At 45.5% G+C, this 22,948-nt stretch overlaps 1 protein-coding gene across 6 annotated transcripts in view; it reads right to left on the reverse strand.

Annotated features, from left to right (window-relative positions):
* The window catches only part of ATG2B (autophagy related 2B), a 5,509,925-nt gene that overhangs the window by 2,508,241 nt on the left and 2,978,736 nt on the right, over positions 1–22,948 (reverse strand). For all 6 annotated transcript variants that reach the window (XM_069637692.1, XM_069637689.1, XM_069637687.1 and 3 more), the window contains one exon: positions 11,922–12,028. In XM_069637692.1, the coding sequence (XP_069493793.1) occupies positions 11,922–12,028 (107 nt within the window). The remainder of the gene's footprint in view (positions 1–11,921; positions 12,029–22,948) is intronic.

Genomic DNA, 22,948 nt, shown 5'->3' on the forward strand with positions numbered 1-22,948 from the left:
CAATTTCCATTTGTATGGATTATTGGGCCCCTTGTACCATGGATTCCAGCATTTCACTTGCGGCTTCTTACATCCATCCCAAGCCACGTCGGCGTCTTACAACCGCAGACAAAGTGGCAAAAACAACGTCTGACATTACAGATCACTTTAACTGCGGTGATTAAAAGTCTGCATAAAATGTTTGAATCTCTTGAAATTAAATTACAGCATCAATCAATCCAAATCGAGAAAATCGTTACTTGGATGGCATCAAACTCTCATGGTTGCAGACGTGCCATGAAGCAGCAATTCCCAGAAAAGATTATGGAAACGCACAGCAGCAGTCTTCTAGGTGTAATGAAGCCGAAATAGCACCAGCAGTCCCAATGTTCACACAAATAATACAGCCTATTGAATGCGGAGGGGTAGTTACTGAAGATCCGAACTCGTCGTGGATTAGTGTTGACCGTTCTATAACCAACACCTGTCAACCTTCTCCTGTGGAGCCGTATGAAGTCTTTAGCAGGCGACCGCGTCCCAATAACCGCCCAAACCTTTTGCTTTCAAAGCCATATCAAACAAATAACAAGCCAAAAAAGTCAGTGAAGATGAAATCACGGGTGCCTATGGTAGATTTAACACAGACCGCGCCAATATCTAATCCTCTGCCCATAGCTCAAATATGCACGCTTCCGACAAAAACCAACATTCCGGCAGTTGTTACTCTGCCCCATGCAATTATTACAACTGAGCAAAAGAGAATGCACGAGGATAGTCAACAACCTTCAGTAACAACTAGCCCTTTCATTCATTCACCATTGAATACATTAGTGGAGATGACAGAGAATTCAATCAAAGAACGACTCAACCCACAAGTGGATGTGTTGAGACAAAATAAACCTATATGTTCAAACATACCTGTCGTACTATCAGCTTCTAAAGAATCAGTCGAACAACAGCATGTTAAAGAACGGACCGATCAAATCAAAGCGGCGGTGGATGAATACTTAATGCAGCAGCTTAACAACTGCAAAGTAGCCTACCCCACTAAGATGCCAGTTGTAGACACTCTCTTCGAATGGAAGAAAAAACTGTAACATCGGGAGGTACTTGTGGTCCGACAGAAACTCATAGTGATCATCCGATCATGTTCTCTGTCCCTGATCATTGTGAAGTACAGCCCGGGAAAGTGGGGTCAAGGCTTAGATCAGAACAGTTCTCAGAAGACAATAACGGGACAAAATCAAAGAAGGACAACAACAAAAAACCTTCCTGAAGTATCATACGCTTATATTTAAATGTCGGAATGCTCCGTACGAAAAGTATGATTTCTGTAGATCTAGCATTTTGAACCCCTTCAATGAACTACATGAGTTGGAAGACATCTCTTCAGCGGATATTGACCAAGTTGAGTTTTTGTGTGATAGCAACCTTTCAATTGTGCGATTGTGGATCAAATATGGTTTAGTTTTTAATACTTTGTGGAGAGCAAAAATGGCACTTTTCGAATTGGGCTTCTTACTTGCCCAAGATCCAGAAAGAATCCCTGAAGAAGCAAATGGGCAATGGTCTACAGAAAACCACCATTGAAGAATCCAACACAACCAGAGTGCCAAAGTGCTTTCTGAAAAATGTCCTCGAAAGCCTAACCACTACCGATTATAACAAAGTGCAATGTCTCTCTCGCATCTTGGAACTCGCGAGGACATAATCACCTACAAACGGATCAACACAATGGTCTCAATAATTTTGAAATCGTGGCCTTACAAGAAACTTGGATGGTAACTAAGCCAATATGGGATGACCACTCTGTAGCCTTTATACCAGCTATTCAATCAGCAAAGGGACGGCCAATGGCAGGCTTACTAGTGGCAGTCAAAACCAGTAAAGGTTTCACTCTACAAGAATGGGCAGCTCCAAATAACTTCATGCACCTGGTAAAAATATCTAAAGGCAATTTGGATATAGCCCTAATCAATCTTTATAGAAATCCGGCAGCAATTACTGATAACATCTTCTATAGAGATTTATCTAGATAGTAGCCAAAACACCTAAAATCATGGCTACTATAATAACGGGGGATTTCAACTTAAACAACATGACCTCAAACATCGGGCACAACATTGAAGAAAACCGGAGAGAACTACATTTCATGAAAGATTGGAACCTTCATGTGGCAAATGGTCCTCTGCCAGGAGATATACCGTCTAAACCGACATGGCAGGGAGGTACCTCCATAAGCACCATTGATTACATATTCTTGACTGAAGAATTATTTATGAAAGCTTCCAGATTTGAGATTCTGAAACAATCAGCAAGCGATCACAACATTTTGCTTCTAACTTGGTCATGGGAAGATGAAACTCCGCCCCAACAACAACAATGGATGACAAAAAATCTGATAATTAATAACACCAAAACTAGATTCAAATGGACGCAAGCCAAGTTAAAGGCTTTGAATGAGAACTTACAAGCCCAAGAGTCTCAACCAATTTATGACTCCTATCTGAACGTGTTGATGTTGTTCAAGAATGTACATCACATGCATGCTTTTCACCAACAAAAACACAAGCATTCTTATGATGGTCAAGTACATCAGGAAAAGACAAGCTATAGGCGAGCACTAAGAGCAACATTCAATCTGCCGCTGAGTGAAAGACAACAAGCCAGGAGTGCTATTAAATGCAAGTACAAAAATTGGATATGCGCGCACAAGAGCCTTATGCTCCAAAAAGATAGTGAAAATTTCATGGCCCTGATAAGCAATAAGAATACAACTCAAATATGCTCACTATTAAACGAAACCACAGGGCAAAAACAAGTTGATACTCAGTTAAGTGGAGTAACTGAAGTCCAATGGATAAAGCACTTTACAACTTTATATCAAGATGGACAATTTGAGGCTTATCAATATACTATGCAACTCACATCCCCATGGAAGCTAGAATGTACTCCAGATATTATCGAAGAGTGGATCATCAGATCTTCGTCATCTCGAGCCGCAGGACCGAATGGATTAGCAAATCACATGATGAAAGAACACCCAAGGCAATGGGCCATTATTCTTTACAACATTTTCCAACACATCCTACGGACTTAAGCTATACCAATGTCATGGCGAACATCGCTCATCGTGCCAATTTTGAAAAAAGGAGATTGAGGTCGAGGAGAGCCATCCAACTACCACCCTATAGCCCTCCTCGACACTCCTGGGAAACTGTTCACGCGTTTAGTGCTGAGAGACTTTAATCGTTGGACTGAAACTGCACAATAACGAGACCCAAATCAAACAGGTTTCATTGCAGGAATGGGGACAGCAATACATCTTATTACAATAAATGCAATAAAAAACAAGCTCATTACAATAAAACACCTATATACTTTGCTTTTATTGACCTACAGGCTGCGTTTGACTCCGTTTCACGAGTCAAACTAATCAATAAATTGAAGGAAGCACAATGTGCAGAGTGCTTAATTGATATCATCTATGCATTACACTCCGCAACATCAGTGAGGATTAGACTGTCAATCATGGGTCTTCTATCTGCATCCATTAAAACTGCAAAAGGCTTGAAGCAAGGTTGCATACTTGCATCAGCCTTATTTAATTTCTTCATTCACAATATAAAAATGGCCCTTAAGGAAGAATTTTCTGATTCTCCAAAATTGAAAAATGTGGCCATACAAGCCCTCTGGTATGCGGACGATCTCGTCCTTATATCAAAAACTCCCAGCGTGCTTCAAAAACTCCTTACAGCTATCACACATTATTTCGACAACAATGATCTTATAATAAACTTGAACAAATCTCAAATTGTACTATATGTTCCAAAAGTCTCTAGGCACAACAAAATGGCCTGGAAAATCAAAAATGTAAACCTAGAGATTGTTTCAAATTATACCTATCTGGGTCTTGCTTTTGATGCTATACCATCTGCAAACACACAAATGAAAATTGTTGCAAACAAGGTGACCCCAGCGATATCACAAACCAAACTTATCTTATATAAATTTGGCAAATTTTCTACCACAGCTGCCATCCACTCTTGGCGCCAGAAAGTGACACCAACTCTTTTATATAGGTTAGAAACAGGCATTCCCATCAAAAAATCTGTTTTTTGAAAAATTAGAAGCTAAATATTGGCGACAGATTCTGGGAGTTCCTCAATGTACTGCATGGTCTTCGTTAAGATATGAGCTGGGGCTCACCTCTTTGCATGCAAAGTACCAGTGGCAACTATGTGCACTGTTTCACAAATGTTTAGTATACAATCAAACACACACCTTGCTGTCAACAGTAGCAAATTACATGTTTAACTCATCACACCGATTTGTACAAGAATGGACTAAGTATGGGATGTCAATTATGGCCGTAGCGGAAATTACTGTGGACAATCTAATCACAAATCCTGACCACGCCAAAAAGAAAATCTTTATACAGGATTGGATAGATACACGTGTAACTTGTTTTACTTATAAACACTTTAATCCACATCATTTTTGTGACAAAAAACTTGGTTTCCCAGAGTTATACTTAGGTAAAGCACCGAATCCCAGAATATGATCTGCAATCTTACGTTTACGCTTGAATCTATGGCCGACTCGAGACATCTTAGCATAACGGAAACAAATAAACCAAGATGACAATTACTGCAGATTTTGTCTCAATCTAGCTGTTAAATAGACACTTGAACATCTTGTCACCGAATGTGCAGCATTGTGTCAATTGAGAGATATTCATTTTGTTAAACATGCATGAAATTTCCAATATACTACCGGAACATAGATGGTCCACAATCCTAAGCACACGAAATATGAGCATCCACATAGCCACAACCAGATTTCTTAACACCCTCGACTTAGAGGAGTGGATTGAGAAACCGAGGCATTGAGATATGTGTACTTGTACTAGGTATAAGCCTTGCATAGTAAATTTCTAGCTTGCTGTCGCACTGACCTGGTTGTGGCTTTATGAATTATGGATTATGAATTATGAATCATGTCACGTAATGTTTTAGTATTGGTATGAGAAGTAATCTAACCAAATAATTTTATATTTCTGTATTTTTATATATCTATATCTAAATTTCTGAATTTTGTAAATTGTTAATTTTGCACAAATTGAAAAGTTGAATAATTCAGCTAAATCAATAAAAAAATAAAATAAAAGAACCAACTGTGTCAATATATTGCAGTCGAGTTTTTCTTGTACACACATAAAATGGGATTTCAATAATATCCAGTGTGTTTTAAATGTAGAAGTATTTTCTAGTAACCCGTAAAGGGCATTTAAGAGAGCCTGTGGTTCTCACAGGAGTTCCCTGTGAGTATTCCTCTTGGTCTGATTTTGGACTAGTGCTTTGGGCCTCCCTTTGCCACAGAGCTCAATATATTATTAATAACATTTTTTGTACCATATACATTTGAGATTCTTCCAGAATTTAAGAATTAGTATATATCATATAAAGCAGTGCACACCCGTCACCTCCATTTCTAGTAATGGAACCAGGACATAAATTGAGCCCCCCATGTCAATGCTGGTGCCCTCTTCTTAAATCTCCACTTCTCGCTCTGGGGAAATCCAGTGTGGTAGGCATAATCAGGAAATGAACAAAGTGGCATGATTTTCAGAAGTAGTTTCATTCTCTGTGACGATTCACGGGATCTTGTCACTTCTCCACAGAGGGGAGCCCATTTCTGTGAGGCTAGGAAGGTGAGCCTGCTACGCAACATTCCCCCTAGAGGTGGTGGAAAGCGGAACTCCACAGGGAGAGACTCCCCTCTGGGTACAAGGACTCCTGTTCCGTCCAGTAACTCCCTAGTTCGTGAGGAGTTATGAGGAGTGGAACCATGCAGAGTACATAGTGGTTGACAGCCAACCGCACTAGGACGAAGAAGACGGCTAAGGAACCAGGAGTCCCCAAGTGAAAGAAACAAAGGACTGTGCGTCTACGCTAGGGAGGGCCCAATGTGGCCTAATAAGTACAGAAGGAGGACATGTGAAGAGTGTCAATGGACCCCAGGAAGTTCGAACTAGGGCTGTGGAAGACGTCCCAAGCAAAGAGGACGCTGAAGAGCTGAAGAAACAGACCCGAGGAAAATAAAGAGGCAATTTGTCGACCAGGGAAGAACCTAGAGATGGTGGTATGACCCAGAGAGGGTGGACCGAATGGTCCTCGGACAGTGCCAAGACTGTACCAGTATGGGCTCAGCTGAGCCCTGTGAGGAAGAAGGAAGAAGCAAACGACCCAAGCGGTCGTACCAGAAACTGGAACCTGACCCCACGGGAAGAACCAGCAACGCCTACCCAATTCAAAAGAGGTGACGGGAACGGCGGGAGACCCGGGTAGGGGACAGGATGAGGATAGAGTGAGGATTACCAAGGGACTAATCATACTTGGCTCAGAACAAGTGAATATCATCAAGAGAGTGAAGATTATCAAGGGACTAATCATACTCGTCCCAGTGCCAGTGAATATTATCAAGAGAGGAAAGATTGCCAAGAAACAATCATCCTCGTTCCAGTAGTACAAGTGAATAGTATCAATAGAGTGAAGACTATCAAGGGTCTTGTCCCATTATATGTGAAAATCAGAAAGAGTAAAGATTACCAAGGGACCAATCATACTCGCTCCATTGTATGTCAATATTGAAAGAGACTGTCAATGGAACAGTCAGATAAGTCTTAGTAAAGAGGAATACAATAAACCAAGTAAAGAAAGCCACGAAAGCCACCCGAGCACTTCCAAGATAAAATAGCGACACAGCAAGGTTTAAAGAAGAATCAGGAAACAGATCTTTCTTTTTTCTATTATTGTGGTGTGGTTTACATAAAACCTTTCATAATTTAATAAAACACAAAACATATGTGTTAGGGAGAATTTTCTTATAAGGCTAATTTCCCAAACCTAGTGAGTCCCCCAGCAGCTTTGCTGGATTTTTGGGGTTTGTTTTTTTCTCCTGCTAAGAGGGAGACTCTTTTTCCTCCCACTCTTAGGCATGATTTGAGGTATGTCTTTGACTTATTGTGTGCCTATGGGCTATGGGGTCTTTTACCCCATAGAGTATCATCTGTTTTAGTGTATGTGTTACACAGCACCCTCAGTGCAGTAACACAGGGGTGTCATAGTGACCCCCAAACAGACTCCATACCCTGGGACTGACTACTGTCTCCCAGGGCATGTAAAGTCACCATTGACTTTACTAGTCCAAAATTGTGAACAGAACCAGTACAAACCATCATATTGTGGAAGTACTTGAAGGGGTTAATTCGACTGCCCCTGGGTCTGTTTCCAAGGGGGCACCGTCCAGTCCCCCCTTGTCGAGTTTCTGGCTGGTGGCAGTGGTTACCACACAAAATATTCCACCAGAATATTTCCTATGGGATGTTCCCATTGATTTTAAACGCACCACTTTTTGGTACAATGTTAAAGATAACGCCGGTTTATTCATTTAATATTAAATCACTGGTTGGGTCTTTCCACCAGAACTCTTTTCTAAAATGGCGTTCGTGTCCATCTCTGTAACTCCAACCAAGGTCGGGCCCTTTGTTCCACTTTTTGGCGGGCTTCTCCACAGAAGACCTCCAACTGGTGCCACTCTGTCTGGGTTCCACAGGATGTGTGGGTGGGGGAATGGGCACCCTGGACTGCGTTACCTTAGCAACTCAAGTCGCACTCTGTTCTGATTGGCCCAGTGGTGAGCCGCCCGGCTCACCACTTAGCATGTATGAGTGACAGCTAGGCTGTTGAATGGGGGTTTTTCTGCATAAAAGCAGGGCTTTTGGGACTGTAACTTCAGAAGTCGCCACAGGACCTAAGAAATCTGAAGAGGGGAGAAGCTGAGTCATCTGCAATGACGACACCACCGGTGGAGCCCTGCTGCAATGACCTCACCACTTTCCCGACGACAAGAGAAGATCTTCTGCTGAAAGAGTCTTCTTTCTCCGAGCTGGTGGGATCAACCAGTTCGCCATTTCGCCTTCCAGGACGTCTCTTGGTCGAATCGCCCGTGCCAAGCACCCCAGCGGCCGGATATCCAAGCGTCACCACTGTGACTGCGAATAAAAGGAACGCACCTTGTAACCGACGAACTCCGCGGCTGGTCTCTTCCCTGGGCAGTGCAACGACTCCAAGTTTCCTCCTCGACGAGATCTTCTCTTCCCCTGGTCGAAACCACGAACTGCACCCGCTGCCAGGAACAACTGCCACCGCTGCCAGGAACAACTGCCACCGCTGGAGCTTCCTCAACTTTAAAGGTACTGTTTTCCACCTGGCCTCCCTTTCTACGGTTTGCTAAAGGTGACCCTTAAATCTTTGGCTTTCCAACTGGACTGGACCCCAGACCTTCTAACTTTACCTTCTAAATCAACCCAACCTCTTTTGAACATTTTTACAAAGACTTGAATGCATTTCTAAACTGTGTGATCTTGGGCACATTTCATCTTGCTCCATTTAAAGTGGGCCTGGCCTATGAACTTTGGCTCTACAGTAGACTCTGCCTTCACTAACTTGTTTTGGTCATAGAAAAGTGTTGGGAACTGTTTTATTTTCATGACCTGCCTTTTTCTCTCCCTTTAACTTAAATATTGGAGTGCCATCTAAGTTACGCGCTTGTATCTGTTTTGACAAATAGTAGTGTTTTGACTTAGACTTGTCTAATAATTCTTAAGGGAGGTGTGTATATTTTTCTGATTGTGTTTGAACTTGCTTTGATTTATAGTGCTAGTGTATTCCTTAAGTGTGTGTTAAATAAATAATGATATACTTTTGATACCAAGCTCTGGTCAGTGTTTGCTTGCTCTGTGTTTTTAGCCCTATTGTGTATCCTCTGTATACTGCCCTACTCTTCTTGAGAGAAGTCTGACTGCTCAGCCACAGCTACCAGGTAAATCTGGCTGGTACAGACTGCTACCAATTGGGTTTACTGCTTACTCCTGTAGTCTTAATCTTCTTGCAGTGTTCCCCAAGGGAACTGCACAGGATTCTGCCTAACAGTATACACAAAAATTACAATAATAACGTTAGAGAGAGAGAATCAATAAAAACATCACCCAACAATATTTATCAAAAACTGATGAATCACTGAAACATTAAAACATTATTACAAGTTTCCAATCATTTGTCAAGAAGCTCGAGGACCTCACAGAGAAAACGATGCAGGGCTAGTATCAGAGAATCATCCTCTTCCCACATCAATTAAGCTTAAAATATGTGCCTAGAAAAGTCAAAATCAGACCGGGTATTGTCCTTATAGTGCCGAGTTCCAATAGAATTTAAAGGTATCCAGTGTCTCAATGTTTCCATCGTATCTGGACACTTAGAAAACCAACAATCAGTTTCATGCTCAAGAGAGGATATCCAGAGCCGAGTGTCATGATGCCCGCTGCCGGGGAGCCGGTTCAGGCCCTGCGTCCCCGAAAGCGGACATCCAGTCCCCAGAGAAGGACCCAGCAACCCCATATAGGGGCCCTTTGGACATTGTCCTGGCGCCATAGGCGCCAGGCTCATTATGGGAGTGCTTGGGTGCACTTACCTGATGCAGACCATGCTGCAGGATCCCGGCCTCCTTGAGGCCTGAAAGGAACTACTTTACCTGTGGGACTAATTTACCACCCGGGCGTGGTCGGGGAAGGATACATACCTGATTGGAGGAAGGATACATACCTGGAACTTCTTCCAAGGCTATTTAAACCCCACCCGAACAGCCACACGTGCTTCGCGTTGTTCTGCATCTAGCAGCTGGACGCCCACCGTGTCTGCTCCTGCATCCTGACTTCTGCCATGCCTGCCGGCATTCTGGATCACCTGCAAAGGAAGAGAAGAAGAGAACAGAAGAAGGAAAAGTCCTTACCTGCTAAATCCGCATCCCGGAGACATCTCGCCGACAATCCTGAAAAGGAAGACTTTTATTTAAAAGCACATTGCGTCGATCGCTGCAGCGCCGCATTCCACTCACCTTTACAGGGCGCCTCCATGTTCAGCAGCGATCATTCGGATTCGCAGTCACGCCCCAGCGACTTGGGAGAAAAAGACAAGAACAAAAGGTGAGAGAGAGAAGGGAATAGGAAAGCTAAATCTCCATGTTAAGACTTACCAGTTGGTTCATTCCCTCTTCATTTCGGGTCCGCGCCGCATCCTGGCATTTCCGGACCCCGGCCCCTAGGGGAAAAAAGAGACATCAGCGTTAATGAGCGAATGAAAGACATTACCAAAATGCTCATTAAAGACTTACCTGATTTCTAAAAGGATTTCACCTCTCATCTCGGGTCGGTGCCTTTTCCCCGGCATTCCGTACCCCGGGCCCTATGGGGAAAAAGACACTAGCATTAGCGCATTAGAGCATGGACACAAGGGGAATCTCTCATCAAAAAACTTACCTGGAAGCCAATCAAGTTTGGTTCTCACCAATCCAAAAATCCAGTGAAGTAACTGGATACCAACGCGCCCCTGCATCAGAAGCAGGATGGAGAGCTCGTCCTTCCAGACCCTAAGGTGAGACGCTACGGGGAATCACAGAAGGGTTTCGAGGAGGGGGAGAGGGGAAAGTGGGAGGCCGATTGCATTACCCCGCAGACAGTTAATCCCCTATTTTTGCCTACAGAAGGGTACCTCTGCGAGCCAGACAGTCAAGATTTGGGGGCCCGGTCAGTCCGTCTTCCGAACCCTGTGCATCACCTTAGAAGAGGTCACAGCAGCGCAAACCAGGCCAGCGCCTCCGTGGGAGTCAGGTGAGCGTTACACCGAGCTTGTTCCTTTGTGGGTAGCTGGTTCAGTCAAACACGGAGGTACATTGCGTGTGCCTTATTGCAAGGAAAAAGATGTAAATATAATAGCAACTCGTCCCCTTTACGGAGAATTTAGCATATTCCCTGTACAAGCTATAGGTTGTGATTTGCTCTAACGTTACCAACCAATCGTACCTGAACAATTTAGTTTTAACAGACCCAGGATGATTAATGGGTTCCTCCTCTGAATAGCCAATACACTGTAAAAAGTCTAACATTTTACATCTAAACGTGTTAATTGACCCAATAAAAAACTCTACCCATGACACCATAAAGAGAATTAGGAGGCAGCAAGATGATTTTTACCTAACTCGACAACCGTCTCTACAAGTACATTTATTGAAGGGAAATTAAACACAACTCATGCCTCATGATGAAATTAGGTACCGTGGAAGCAAGGCCCAACACCTATTTCCAAATCTGGCTTTCTAAAACATTTAAATAGTTGCCTAGATCTCCTGTAGACCTATCAAGACCATAAAGCAAAACTGGTTAAATCTTCATGGTATAGTATCTTAATATTGGTACAATGGTGAATTTACGCAGTTACCGATGAAGGCATTTCAGTGGGGATACATAGGGGGCACAATCCCAGGGAACAGGTGTTAGTGAGATTGTATCCAAGATATCCAATGAGAACACTCTGTCCAGTCTATGGTTCCCCAACACCCAAATACATAGTTTTGGGTTTGGACTTATTAGAAATAATTAAAAAATGTGACTTTTGACCATTGATCTGCAGATTATTGGTGGAGGCATATTGAGAAAACAAATCAACTTTCTTTTGTAAACCCAGAGCTGTCCTGTAAAAAAAACAAGGTCATCTGCAAACATTAAATACCCCAACTTGACCGGTAGAGTGTTAGTGCAGTGCTGACAGTTGGTCAATATCACTAACATATACGTTAAATAGCATCAGTGCCAGTATGCAGCCTTGTTTTAGTCCAAATTAAGTTTCAACTGTCCCAAACAAAGAACCCTCTTTGATAAGTCTGATCTTAACTGATATCTTTGTGTAACAGTGCCATACACTGGACCAATTTCAGGGGAACCTTATAGTCAAATAATTACCCATCTAACAGAAGCATTTAATCTGTCTTCCAGCCATAGTACATATTTCTCATAGACATCATCAAGCACATGAGTATTTACTTACCTGTAGTCAAGGGCACAACTCCAGAGGTGGATGTGAAAGGTAGTAACGGAGGCTGGAGGGTTATAACCCAAAACAGGTTCATCAAAAATGTTCAGAAAAGACATAATCTACAAATACAAAAAGATGTATGAACATTACAACCATCCTAATTATATTAAGAATGTTCAACTAAAAATCACAAAAAAGCTACAAATATTTCATCTAAATGTCAGTATTATAGAAAGCACCAAATATTTTCATTCATAAGTATTTTTCTTTTTTATAGCTAGCATTAGGCCATGTAAGAACAGACCTGTGATTGATTTCCCCTAGAATACAAGTATTTGACACTGTAAGCACTTTCACTGCCAAGGATGCACCTGTGATGACTCTGCATCAATAAAGCAGATAAACCCTGGTATTGTCACCCTCCCCTACAACCAGCATCCTGCTTAGCGCATCTCTGTGCTTATTCAGCCTTGCCACATTGTGTGTGCTCTAATAGTGGTAGGCTAAATAAAAAACACAAAAGCAGATTACTTACCTAGGGATTGCTACTCACTCCATTTGCCCCATACTTAGTGTGGCCCTCTGCTTGTTTGGGCTTGCTACAGCACACACACAAATACTGGCAGATCACGTTTTAAAAATGCCCAATTAGTATGCCGCAAAGGGGGGGTGGCAGCTGCCCAACCAATGGGGAGGTTAAAAACATGGCCGTTACCAGACGGTAATCCCGCCCCCCTGAGACTCCTCAGGGCTGGCGCCCACTGTTAGGAAAGATTTCATAATTGTATGTAATTTTCCCTCCATGTGGCGTGGCAACCCCCAAACTTTTTGCTGCTGTTTTACACCCTGATCTAGACTTTGCCAGAGAAGCGCAGCCTTCCGCTGCACTCCTCTGGGCTTTCGCTCAATTCTTATGGGGAAACTGACATGCCCTTGAGACAGTCAGTAATGGGAGACTTCGTTTCCCTTAGTCCTTTCCTCATGTTGCAGCTTTTGTGTAACATAAATCAAGAGTGCACTGTAACTTACTTTACAGCGCTCTTGGGTCTCTAGTCATTCCAAAGGCCCTAGAAACCTCTCGCTGGACTTATTATGAACTGTGCAAGTGTGTCACGGACAGGACTGGTGGCAGCTATTGTTTCTCTTGTGTTTTGAACCCTTTTTTACCATGTTATCCGCGCTTACCGCGTTTGGCACAAAAAGGTGGCCTGGCTCCCAAAATGGCCATGCCACGAGGTTATTTGTCCTGTCCGCTTACCGTCTTGCCCCTTCACCTTCCCCCAGGTCGAGCCGACCCGGGGCAGTCCTTATTTGGTCATGCACTTTCCTGCGAAACCCCAAAGCTTTCGCGGGCTTCTGCATGCCTTGTGTGTGCCTCCAGGATGTGGACTGGGATGTCCCAATACACATCCTGGGTGCCAGAGAGTCTAGAGTGTCCTGAATGCCTGGGACCACCGTGGTCCGTGATAGGTCCACATATGGTGTGAGTGTTTGTGAGCAGATCTCCCATTGGGTCCTCTCCGTTTTGGCACGAAGGGAACTTTGGATAAGAGGAGGCTAAAAACACCACTATCATGTCGATCTCATGAGTTCACACCAAACAAGGGATAAGGAGCCAAGTATCCTGCAACAAGAAGCTGAGTCGAAGAACCGCTGGTGACCCGCTGAAGGTTTGGCACCCTGAGCCGCTGTCGTCCTGCGAGGCCCCTCTGCATCTGATCGTCCTAAAAGGTCTGCAAAGGCGCTTCGACCCATTGGAATAGTGGGATCAACTATTCCCGGCATCTTCATCAAACCCTGCAAGTAAGCCTCTTCGGAAGTCTCCCTGGGCCAACCAGTGGGCTGACCAGCTTACGCAGGAAGCTTTGCTCTGTCACCGCTGCCGTTTCGGGGAAGCCCTCGAAACTTGGTCTACTGCTTGCTCTGCGTCCACGGCACCCTCACACCGAATTCGTACACTTGGCATTCCCAGGTCTGAAGTGAGACGAGTGCGCCCGGACCAGAGTAAACGCGGTTGCTGTGTTGCCCTGCTGTGGTAACAACCGGTGCAATCCGCTGCATTTAGGACACCCTCGACCCTGCATCCTGCTACGCAGAATCTACATGGTGTCGAGACGTCCTGATCATCGCAGCTGAACCTGCCAGCAACGTGAACTGAACTGGAGAAGTCTGGGTCTGCCTGCGTCGTCCATACCCCAACCGGTGGCCCCTCGCGCAGGAACCCGTTTCTTTTCTACCGCTGTTGCGAAATAGCGACTCTATACCGCACTCTCACCCTGCCTCTGCCCACAAGTGGAGGCCTTGCTTGAGTAGCGGGGACTTGTTCTGCATCGCCTTCATTCACCTTCCTGAACTGCCTGATATCCTTGAAGAGGCCCTCTTTTGTCCATTGGCACCAGCGCGTGCAGGTACTTTTGAGCATAAGGCTCCACTCTTCGTAGGGCTCAGACTTCCTCCTAGTTAGGTGTATTTCGGATGTCGAACTGGGCCTAATGATTACTTGCACTGCCTGTTTTCCTCCCCATCTAGGTGGTCTACATATTCCATGCTCCTAACTCCTTAGACCCCTTGGGCTTGTATATATATTGTATTGATTGTGATGTGTTGGTTTACTTTAGTATTATTGTGATTCTTTGCTATGGTCGATGTTACAAAGGCCTTGTAATAAATGTGTCTATATTTTTAATATAACACCTGTCTGGAGTAATTTGTAAGTGTCCTTGCTTTGTGTGCTCATTGAGGTCTTTCAATCACCCTCACCCCTCCTGAGACTTAGTCTTGACTGCCGCCATCACTACCCTGATTGGTCTGGCTTGTCCAGAGGTTACCCTGTTCCAAGAAACTATGCTGGCCTTCTGAACATCTGCCCCTCCAGGTCAGAGTTCAGAAATTCATCTTAACACCCACCATTTCCCCTTGCCGGGGAATGAGGTAAGTCTTCTAAACCTCCGTCCCCCGGCCCCCCCATGCTTACCTGCTTTTCAGGAGTGAACGCGCTGGAAACAGTTCTGTGGTTAGTGCAGCCGCTCCCAATCTGCGACAGGCCACAATGGAAAGGAAGAAGGGACTACGCCTCTCCATTCCATGGCGGCCATTCTTTTTGTTTACTTTTTTTCCTTTTTTTTTTTTTTTTAATGGCCGCATTGGAAAGGGTGAAGAGACTATGTGTTTTCCCTTCTCCCTTTCCATGGTCGCCATTTTGTTTGTTTACATGTCCATTTTCCCTTCCCCGGCAGACACATTTTTTACTATTTTTTTCTGTTCGAAGTCCAGAGCGTTGCGGAACAGAAACAAAATGCTTTTATTGCTCCAGTCTTAAGGCCCGGGGTACTAATTGCAATAAAACCCTCGCAGGGGGGGGCATTACCACTTCAAGTAATGCCCCCCTGCGAGGGGCTTATTGCTTAAGTAGATAATGGCTCATAGTTGCCACGAGTCCTTCAACCCTGACTCTTACTTACCTCTAGACACATGTGTCTGAGAGTACTTGCATTTCATTGCATTTTTAATAAACGTTTCAACTCTTTGCACTTTTATTATATTCTGGGAAACAGGGACTTCCACTCCTTCCCACTGCCCCACAATTAACGTGGTCCTGTGCAACTCATTACATCTTTATTCTATTATAGTGAATTATTCTAGTGAGTGGTTACTGCTGACTCTCCACTCTTCCCGCCCCTGTGCAAGGTCTAATCCTCTAACACTGGAAACATTCATCTTATGATGTCTTTGCTCCAAAAATGTCAGCATTTGTCCCCGTCAGGGCATAGATGTGATGACTATGCCCCAAAAATCCAGAATCTGCTCCTTAAAGACACACCACGCATAGATGAGTCCCAAAATGCAGCAAGTGCTCCTCTAGGGATAAACCTGCGAGGGCCTTGTCCCAACATGGCAGCATTTGCCTCTGTAAGTACACAGCTGTGATGGCTTTGCCCAACATACCCCCATTTTCCCCTGCAAGGATACATCCCTGATGTCTTGCCCCTACAAAACGGATAATAACGCTAGAGACCAATGTCCCATGCTTGTTCAGCATTGCCACATCCTGCCCTCCAATACTGATAGGACAAATAAAAACAATTCACAGAAAAATATTGACGTAAAAGTAAGACCTCACCTCCTGTGATTCCAAGCACACATAAAAGGTAGGACATGGCAAACAATTTGTTTCAAAGTTACACTGCAAAAGATGGTCATGGTGTGCACAGCAATTCCTATTTATGGTGTGGACACCTAAGAAGTGACATGCCCATAAAGAGATCAGAGAAAATCTCAGGGCAGCAAAATCCACAAACCAGGAAGAATACAGGTGATCCATTTGTTAAGAGTTTGGCCGGGACTGATTGAAAGGTGTCATACGAGGACAGCTCATTACCAGGTAACAGAAAGCACAACATTAACTCATTCTAAAGCTAGACAACCTAGTTACTTTTATAAGAGGGCTCATTTGTCAGTGGGAGCCGCAGTTACATGCTGAACACTATCATGAACAAGACCCACCTACATGTACCCAAACATCTGCTAGGCATCACTAGCCAGACATTACATTCCTAGCTTGCATCTAGAATGTCTACCAAAGGGGAAAGTACCTTCCTGACTGCAGTTTGTTTGCATAGCCACCCCAATAGAAGATTGCAGGGACAACAACTTTGGGAAATTAAGGAAATACTTTATTATTTTTGTATTATTATTCTTGCAGTTAAATAACTTTTGACCACAAAAGTATAACACATTAATCAACACATTCATATAAAATTCATACACCATATTGAAATAACGCTTCTTGAACTTATGTTCATGAATTTCAAACAAGATATCTAATTACACAATAATCAGCCAGTTTATATAAAATTCATACACGTGGGGGCGCTGTTGCGCGCGACAGAGATGGCGGCCTGAAAAGGAAGTTCCGGTATTCGGTGCAACAGCTAGGCTTCGTATTATACCTTCCGGGCTGCAGATGCACCTAAAAAGTAAGCTATTGCTGGCGGAACACCTGAGGCATGTACTAGCGAAGTGCCGCCCTGCACAACCTACAGCGACCTTCGGGAGCTCTGTTTAGGGTCCCCCGCGCCCAATTTGCAGTTGCTGCCTATAACAGCCAGATTGCCAATAAGGTGCCTTAACATCAACCGAAGATCCCTGCAGGGTACCCAGAGGTCCGGCTTGGTGAAGCGACACGACAGCTGTCCCAACTGAAGCCTCTCTGTGGAGCCCCTATCACTGGTGACGTGGCTGCCTGCGGCAACCCGGATTGTGGCGCCGGCGGGCTGGGCTGCGGCGGTCATCCTCCCAGGCGGTGCAGCACTGGGGCAGCCTGCCTTCACCCAGACAGAACAGCAGAGTATTTCCCCACCTGGCACTGGGATGGCTGGTCCCCGCCCCATTCACTGAAAGCGACATTCCCGTCTTCCAGGTTGGGGGGGCGGAGCCGGTGCGGCAGTGGCGAGATCTGCTGCCCCCCTCAGCTTGTTGCCCCAACGACCCTGAGTGAAAACCATCTGCCGTGGAGCAACGAGGTCAGTGGCCCTCATTAGGACCCTGGCGCTAAGTGTTTAACGGCGCCATAAAAGGCTGCGGCGCCGTTAAACACTTAGAGCCTTACTACGAGGGTCCTTTGCGGGACCCGACCTGAACGGCTGGTCTAGACCAGCCATTAAAGTAGGGACCCGCAAAGGGACTCTCAAGGTAAGTACGGTACCGCAATTTGCAGTACCGTACTTACTGCCTTCCCCAGTCCCATTGAGCCCTATGGGGCAAAAATGGGAATGGGGAAGGGCCAATGTTCAATGGGGAATTACCACCCTGCCAACCTTGGAATGGGGTGGTAATTCCCCATTGAACATTGGCGGACTGGTTACGATACTGGCACCAACCATGGTGCTAATAGTGCCATGGTTTAGCGCCAGTATCGTAATGAGGGCCAGTGTCCCTTATTGTGGAAGCGCTGATTCGAGCTGCGGGGGTCCGTGCCGAATAGGGAAAACGGTTCCTCTAATCCCTTGACCATATAAAGCGGTGAGCCACGCCTGCGACCCTTGACTGTTTGCTGTGCGCTGCCCGACCCTCCCCACCTGGGAATAACGGTCCGGTAAGCCTCCAGTGGCACTGATCGGCCGGAAATATACTGGAAGGCAGAGCTGGAGACAGCCTCCATACTCCCAGTTATTGCATCTGAATAGCCTCTGTGCCACAGCTCAGAGGTGGGACCTGAGTTGACTTGTACAGCCCGGAGTTGCACAGCTAGTGAGGCCCATTGAAAGTAATCAGCAGCCAGAAAGCCCCCATTGACCAGCGCACACACGTTATACTTAGGCTCCCCATGAGCCGCCGGACTGATCTTTGGGGGGACGCAGCGCCGGTGGGTTGCACCTGCCAGACACATGAACTTGCTAAGAAGGATACCCTAGATATGACTAAAATCCTCAGGGACTGACCCCCGGCAGCATACAAAGACTAAAATAGCATGCCATCTGTGCCCTCAACACAGGAGGGCGCTGTCGGAAGGAGCTGTAATATGGGTGGCACTGATCGGATCCCAATTGGCCACGGTAGCAACTGGACCCGAGGCGCCTGGTGCAAGTGGAGAGGGCCCGCCTCACTGACTAATGGGAGTAGAAGGTTACACAGCAAAGGAGAAGCATTGCACTCCCCCAGTGCATGGTTAACACTGCACTGCCGAGAGGAGAAAGAAGTGACTACAAACCTTAGCAATACAACTTAACGTCGCTGCATGGGAACCCCCCCCCCCCGCATACTATACACAATGGGTCATCATCACTGGGACTGCAACTAAGGCGGTGGAGGGAGCGAAGGGCATGAGTGAACCACCCAGCGAAGGCATTGATCACCAAAGACCCAGCAAACTCCAGCGCATGATGGAGTACATGCGAGAGGGGTTTACCACACTATAATCTAAGCTGGATGAGCGGCACAATCTGCTCAGTTAAAACCCAGATGGACAAAACTGACAAACAAATTACCAAAGTCGAAAAAAGGGTGAGCATGACTGAAAAGAAAGTGACTACACTCAACGCAGACTTCACCGCACTACCGAAACAAGTCCAGAGCATCGGCAAGAAGAACAAGGACCTGGAATCCAGGTCTCGCCGCAACAACCTCAGAATTATTGGGATACCTGAAGATAACGTGGAGGGACCAATGGAAGAATATGTGGAACGAGCACTGATTACTAGATAGTCCAAAGATGTCACTGCACTTCGCCATCGAACGAGCCCACCGCACATTGGCCCCTAAACCCAAACCTGGGGCCCCTCCACACCCGATAATTATCATTGTGCTAAATTACCGTGATAGGGACACGTTGCTTCGTGCCGCAGGGCAAAAGGCGAGCTACTACTGGGCTCTAGCATAATCCACCTTTACCTAGACCTTTCGGCGTCAGTGCAGCAAGATCGCAAATCCTTTAAAAGAGGCTCAGAGAACACAACGTAAAATATGCCATGCTCTTTCCCGCCAAGCTGCACATTGAGCACAACAACAAGGTGTCGTTTTTTACCCTACCTGTGGAGGCCATGCGCTTTGTAGATGAACACTTCCCAGGGTGACCAGCATGGGCCGCTACAACCTCTCTGAGTCTCCACCAGCAAACCCTAACAGAAACACTGGCACAAGCGGCTGAGACCTGGGTGGAGATACTCTGTCTGCCCTATACATACCGAAGCTCATCTACTACCCAGGCTGCTGTATAACCGGAAGAGCAGTATTTAAAATTGTAAAATATCGAAGCCAGCTGTGCCAAGCCGGAAGCGGTCGGCACACAGCCCCCCCCATGCGATGTTGCAAACGTAGTTGGGGTGTTCACAACAGCGGAATCATCCCTCTAATAGGGAGAGGGGTTGGGGTAAAGTTATACAAAATGTGTTTGACATGTTCGTAGGTACATATGGAAGACGTACACAGGTACTTGAAGAGTAACACAATGGCATCTAGTAGACGCAGCATGATCTGTCCCAATGGGAGCTCATCCTATACACTTCACGAGCTGGAATGTGCGGGGGCTGGGAAACGCGATTAAGAGATGGCGCCTACAGCTATACTTAAAACGCCATAAAATTCAGATCCTGTTCCTACAGGTGACGCATGCCTTGGCTCAGTGCTGCAAGGCCTTTGCCAATACTTGGGGGCCGCAACGTTATTACACTACGTTTTTGACCCAATGCAGAGGGGTAATGACCCTTATTCACAAATCCACTCACTATACACATATAAGAGTCCAGCTGGACCCGGTAGGATGGTATGTGTTGATACACGGGAAGTTATGAGGCCAAGATATTTTATTGCTAAACACATACAGTCCCAACATTGATGACCCTGCTTTCTATATAGAGATGCTTGACCTGCTGGCACAATATCCTCTGATCCCTATACTCTGGGTGGGGCTATTTTAACACTATAATGGACCACAACCTCCAAAGCGGCCCAGTTACTACAAGAAGGCCTTAAAGAGATAGGCATGGTAGATGCTTGAAGGACACTGAATCCGTGGTCACGGCAATATTCAACGGTGCATGACTTACACTCCCGAAGAGACATGTGGCATATATCAGACACACTGGTCAATCACTTGAATGGTGCTGACATACTGCCCAGGACTTTCTCAGATCATTGGCCAGTAACAATGCAGCTAACACTAGGAGAAGCTCCCAATGTGAATAAGGGGTGGCAGCTTAAGCCTCGATCACTATTAGACCCCATGTTCAAGGCAGATATGACAAGGTGTAGTGACGAGTACTTCAATCGAAATAGGGACACAATGGACACACAGGCAACCCTCTGGGATGCCTTTAAGGCATATATACGAGGGGTAGCCCTCGCAACCAAAAATGGGATACTTAAATGCATTCAAAGAGAATATACAACTGAGTGAGACCCACATACGCAGGTTTGGACAGACACAAGAGACAAGCCCAGGTAGCAAAATCCTAGTGAATGTAAAAGCGGAACTGGATCAGTACCGGGTGCATGTGGACAGGGAGCTCAAATTTCTGGACAGCCTGGCAAGGAAATATGGTGAGTGTGAACGGCCTGGCAGGCGGATCGCCAGGGTTGTCCAACAGACTCGGGGCAGCCAACACGTCCCAACGATACAGAATGCATCTGGGACGCTGGTTCACACCACTGCGGGAGTGAGCCAGGAATTTCACGTTTTTTATTCAGAGCTATATGCCAACTCTGATAAAGTGACCCCACAAGAAATAAATGAATACCTAGACGGCCTTCCACCGACGTCGCTCTCCAAAGACACCAAGGCAGCCCTAGATAGCCCTATTACCCCAGAAGAGATATCTCGTGCCATCAAAGCACTTCCAGCAGGCAAAGCCCCCGGCCCAGATGGCATGATGTTTGAATTTCATTAAACACTTCAAGTCTCGTCTTATTCCGGAGCTGATGGTAGTATGGTCAGAGGTCTGCTCAATAGGAGTACTCCCTCCCACACTAAGAGAGGCAATGATTACAATTCTACTTAAGCCCGGTAGACGCCCTGAGCAACAAGGCTCCTACCGGCTCCTCTCTCTAATTCATTCGGACATTAAAATCGTTGCCAAGGTGTTGGCCCTGCACTTAGCCCCTTACATGAAACACATTATGTATCCAGATCAATCAGGATTTGGTCCTGGCTGCTCCATGGCATTAAACCTAAGACGCCTCTTTAATATCCTAGCGCAAATAGATCTGCAGGCACAAGCAGTAGCCGATTCCCTTGATATCCAAAAGGCCTTTGACTCAGTGTCTTGGCAGTTCATGTGGGCATTATAAACAAAATACAACTTTGGGCTGCGATTCATTTCGTGGATAAAACTATTGTATGCAAAACCTGTAGCCAAAGTAAATTTGAATGGTACCCTATCACCCCTGATAAACATATGCGGCAGAAATGGCAGGGCTGCCTGCTGTCGCTGCTGCTGTTTGCCATGGTAATGGAGCCGATGTCGGATGCTATCCGTAGAAAACACAAGCAAAGGGGTATCAGACTCATGTGGGAATCAGAAATTATTTCACTGTATGCCGATAACGCGTTGCTATTCACACGCAACCTTGCCAGGCACATGGCACCAATAATGCAAACTGTCCATAGGTTCGATACCATGTCCAGATTACGAGTCAACTGCACAAAGTCGGAATTATTTTCCTTTCACCGATGCAACCAAGCCCCCACCAAATCTAATGGGTTGTACTTGGTCACTGCTAGAGATAAAGTACTTGGGAATAATAGTTACACGGCAGAGGGTCTCCCTATATGCTCAAAACTTTGGTGAATACCTACCTCATTTACACACCAAATTACGCACTTGGGCAAAACTCCCAATTACCATTGCAGGTTGAGTATCACTTCTAAAAATGCTAGTGCTCCCCAAGCTATACTTCCTCAACATACCGTTATGGTCTGGAACTGTGTTTTTTCAGGCACTAGAGAAGGCAATAAACTGTTCATGTGGCACGCCTGTGCTGTGCAGCTCAAATGGGATAGACTGGCCTGACCTTATGATAGATGGGGTCTAGCCGCCCCAAACTTCGAGCGGTACTGGGTAGCAGCACAAGCACACTACGCAGCATTCTGGTTTGACAAGGACACACAGCATCCTCACTTCAAAATAAAAAGGCACGCTGCAGGCACCCATGATGTGCGGGTCACTAGTATTGCCACCATACAAGGAAAAAACAGCCATTGACCCAGTAACTGTGATAGCCCTAGCATTGGATAAAATATGGAAGATATTAAATAACCCCAGACCGTATCATAGAGGCCTGCCTCTCTGGATTTTTCCCATCATTCCCTACTTTAAGCAAGGTTGATGCATGCCGCTGGGCTAGGGATGGATATGAGGTGATCGGTGATGTGTACAACATGGATTCCTTCATGGAATGTCGAGACTTAATCAAGCCCCTGCGCAGGCAGTCTTTGCAGTGGTTACAATACGCTAGGCTCTGCAGGGCAGCTAAACACATATGGAGCACATTCTCGATACAACCACCAGATGAACCACTATTAGACACCATCATGAGGGGTACCT

Source organism: Ambystoma mexicanum, chromosome 14, assembly GCF_040938575.1.
Source record: "Ambystoma mexicanum isolate Mex_15411 chromosome 14, UKY_AmexF1_1, whole genome shotgun sequence".
NCBI classification, from domain to species: Eukaryota; Metazoa; Chordata; class Amphibia; order Caudata; family Ambystomatidae; genus Ambystoma; species Ambystoma mexicanum.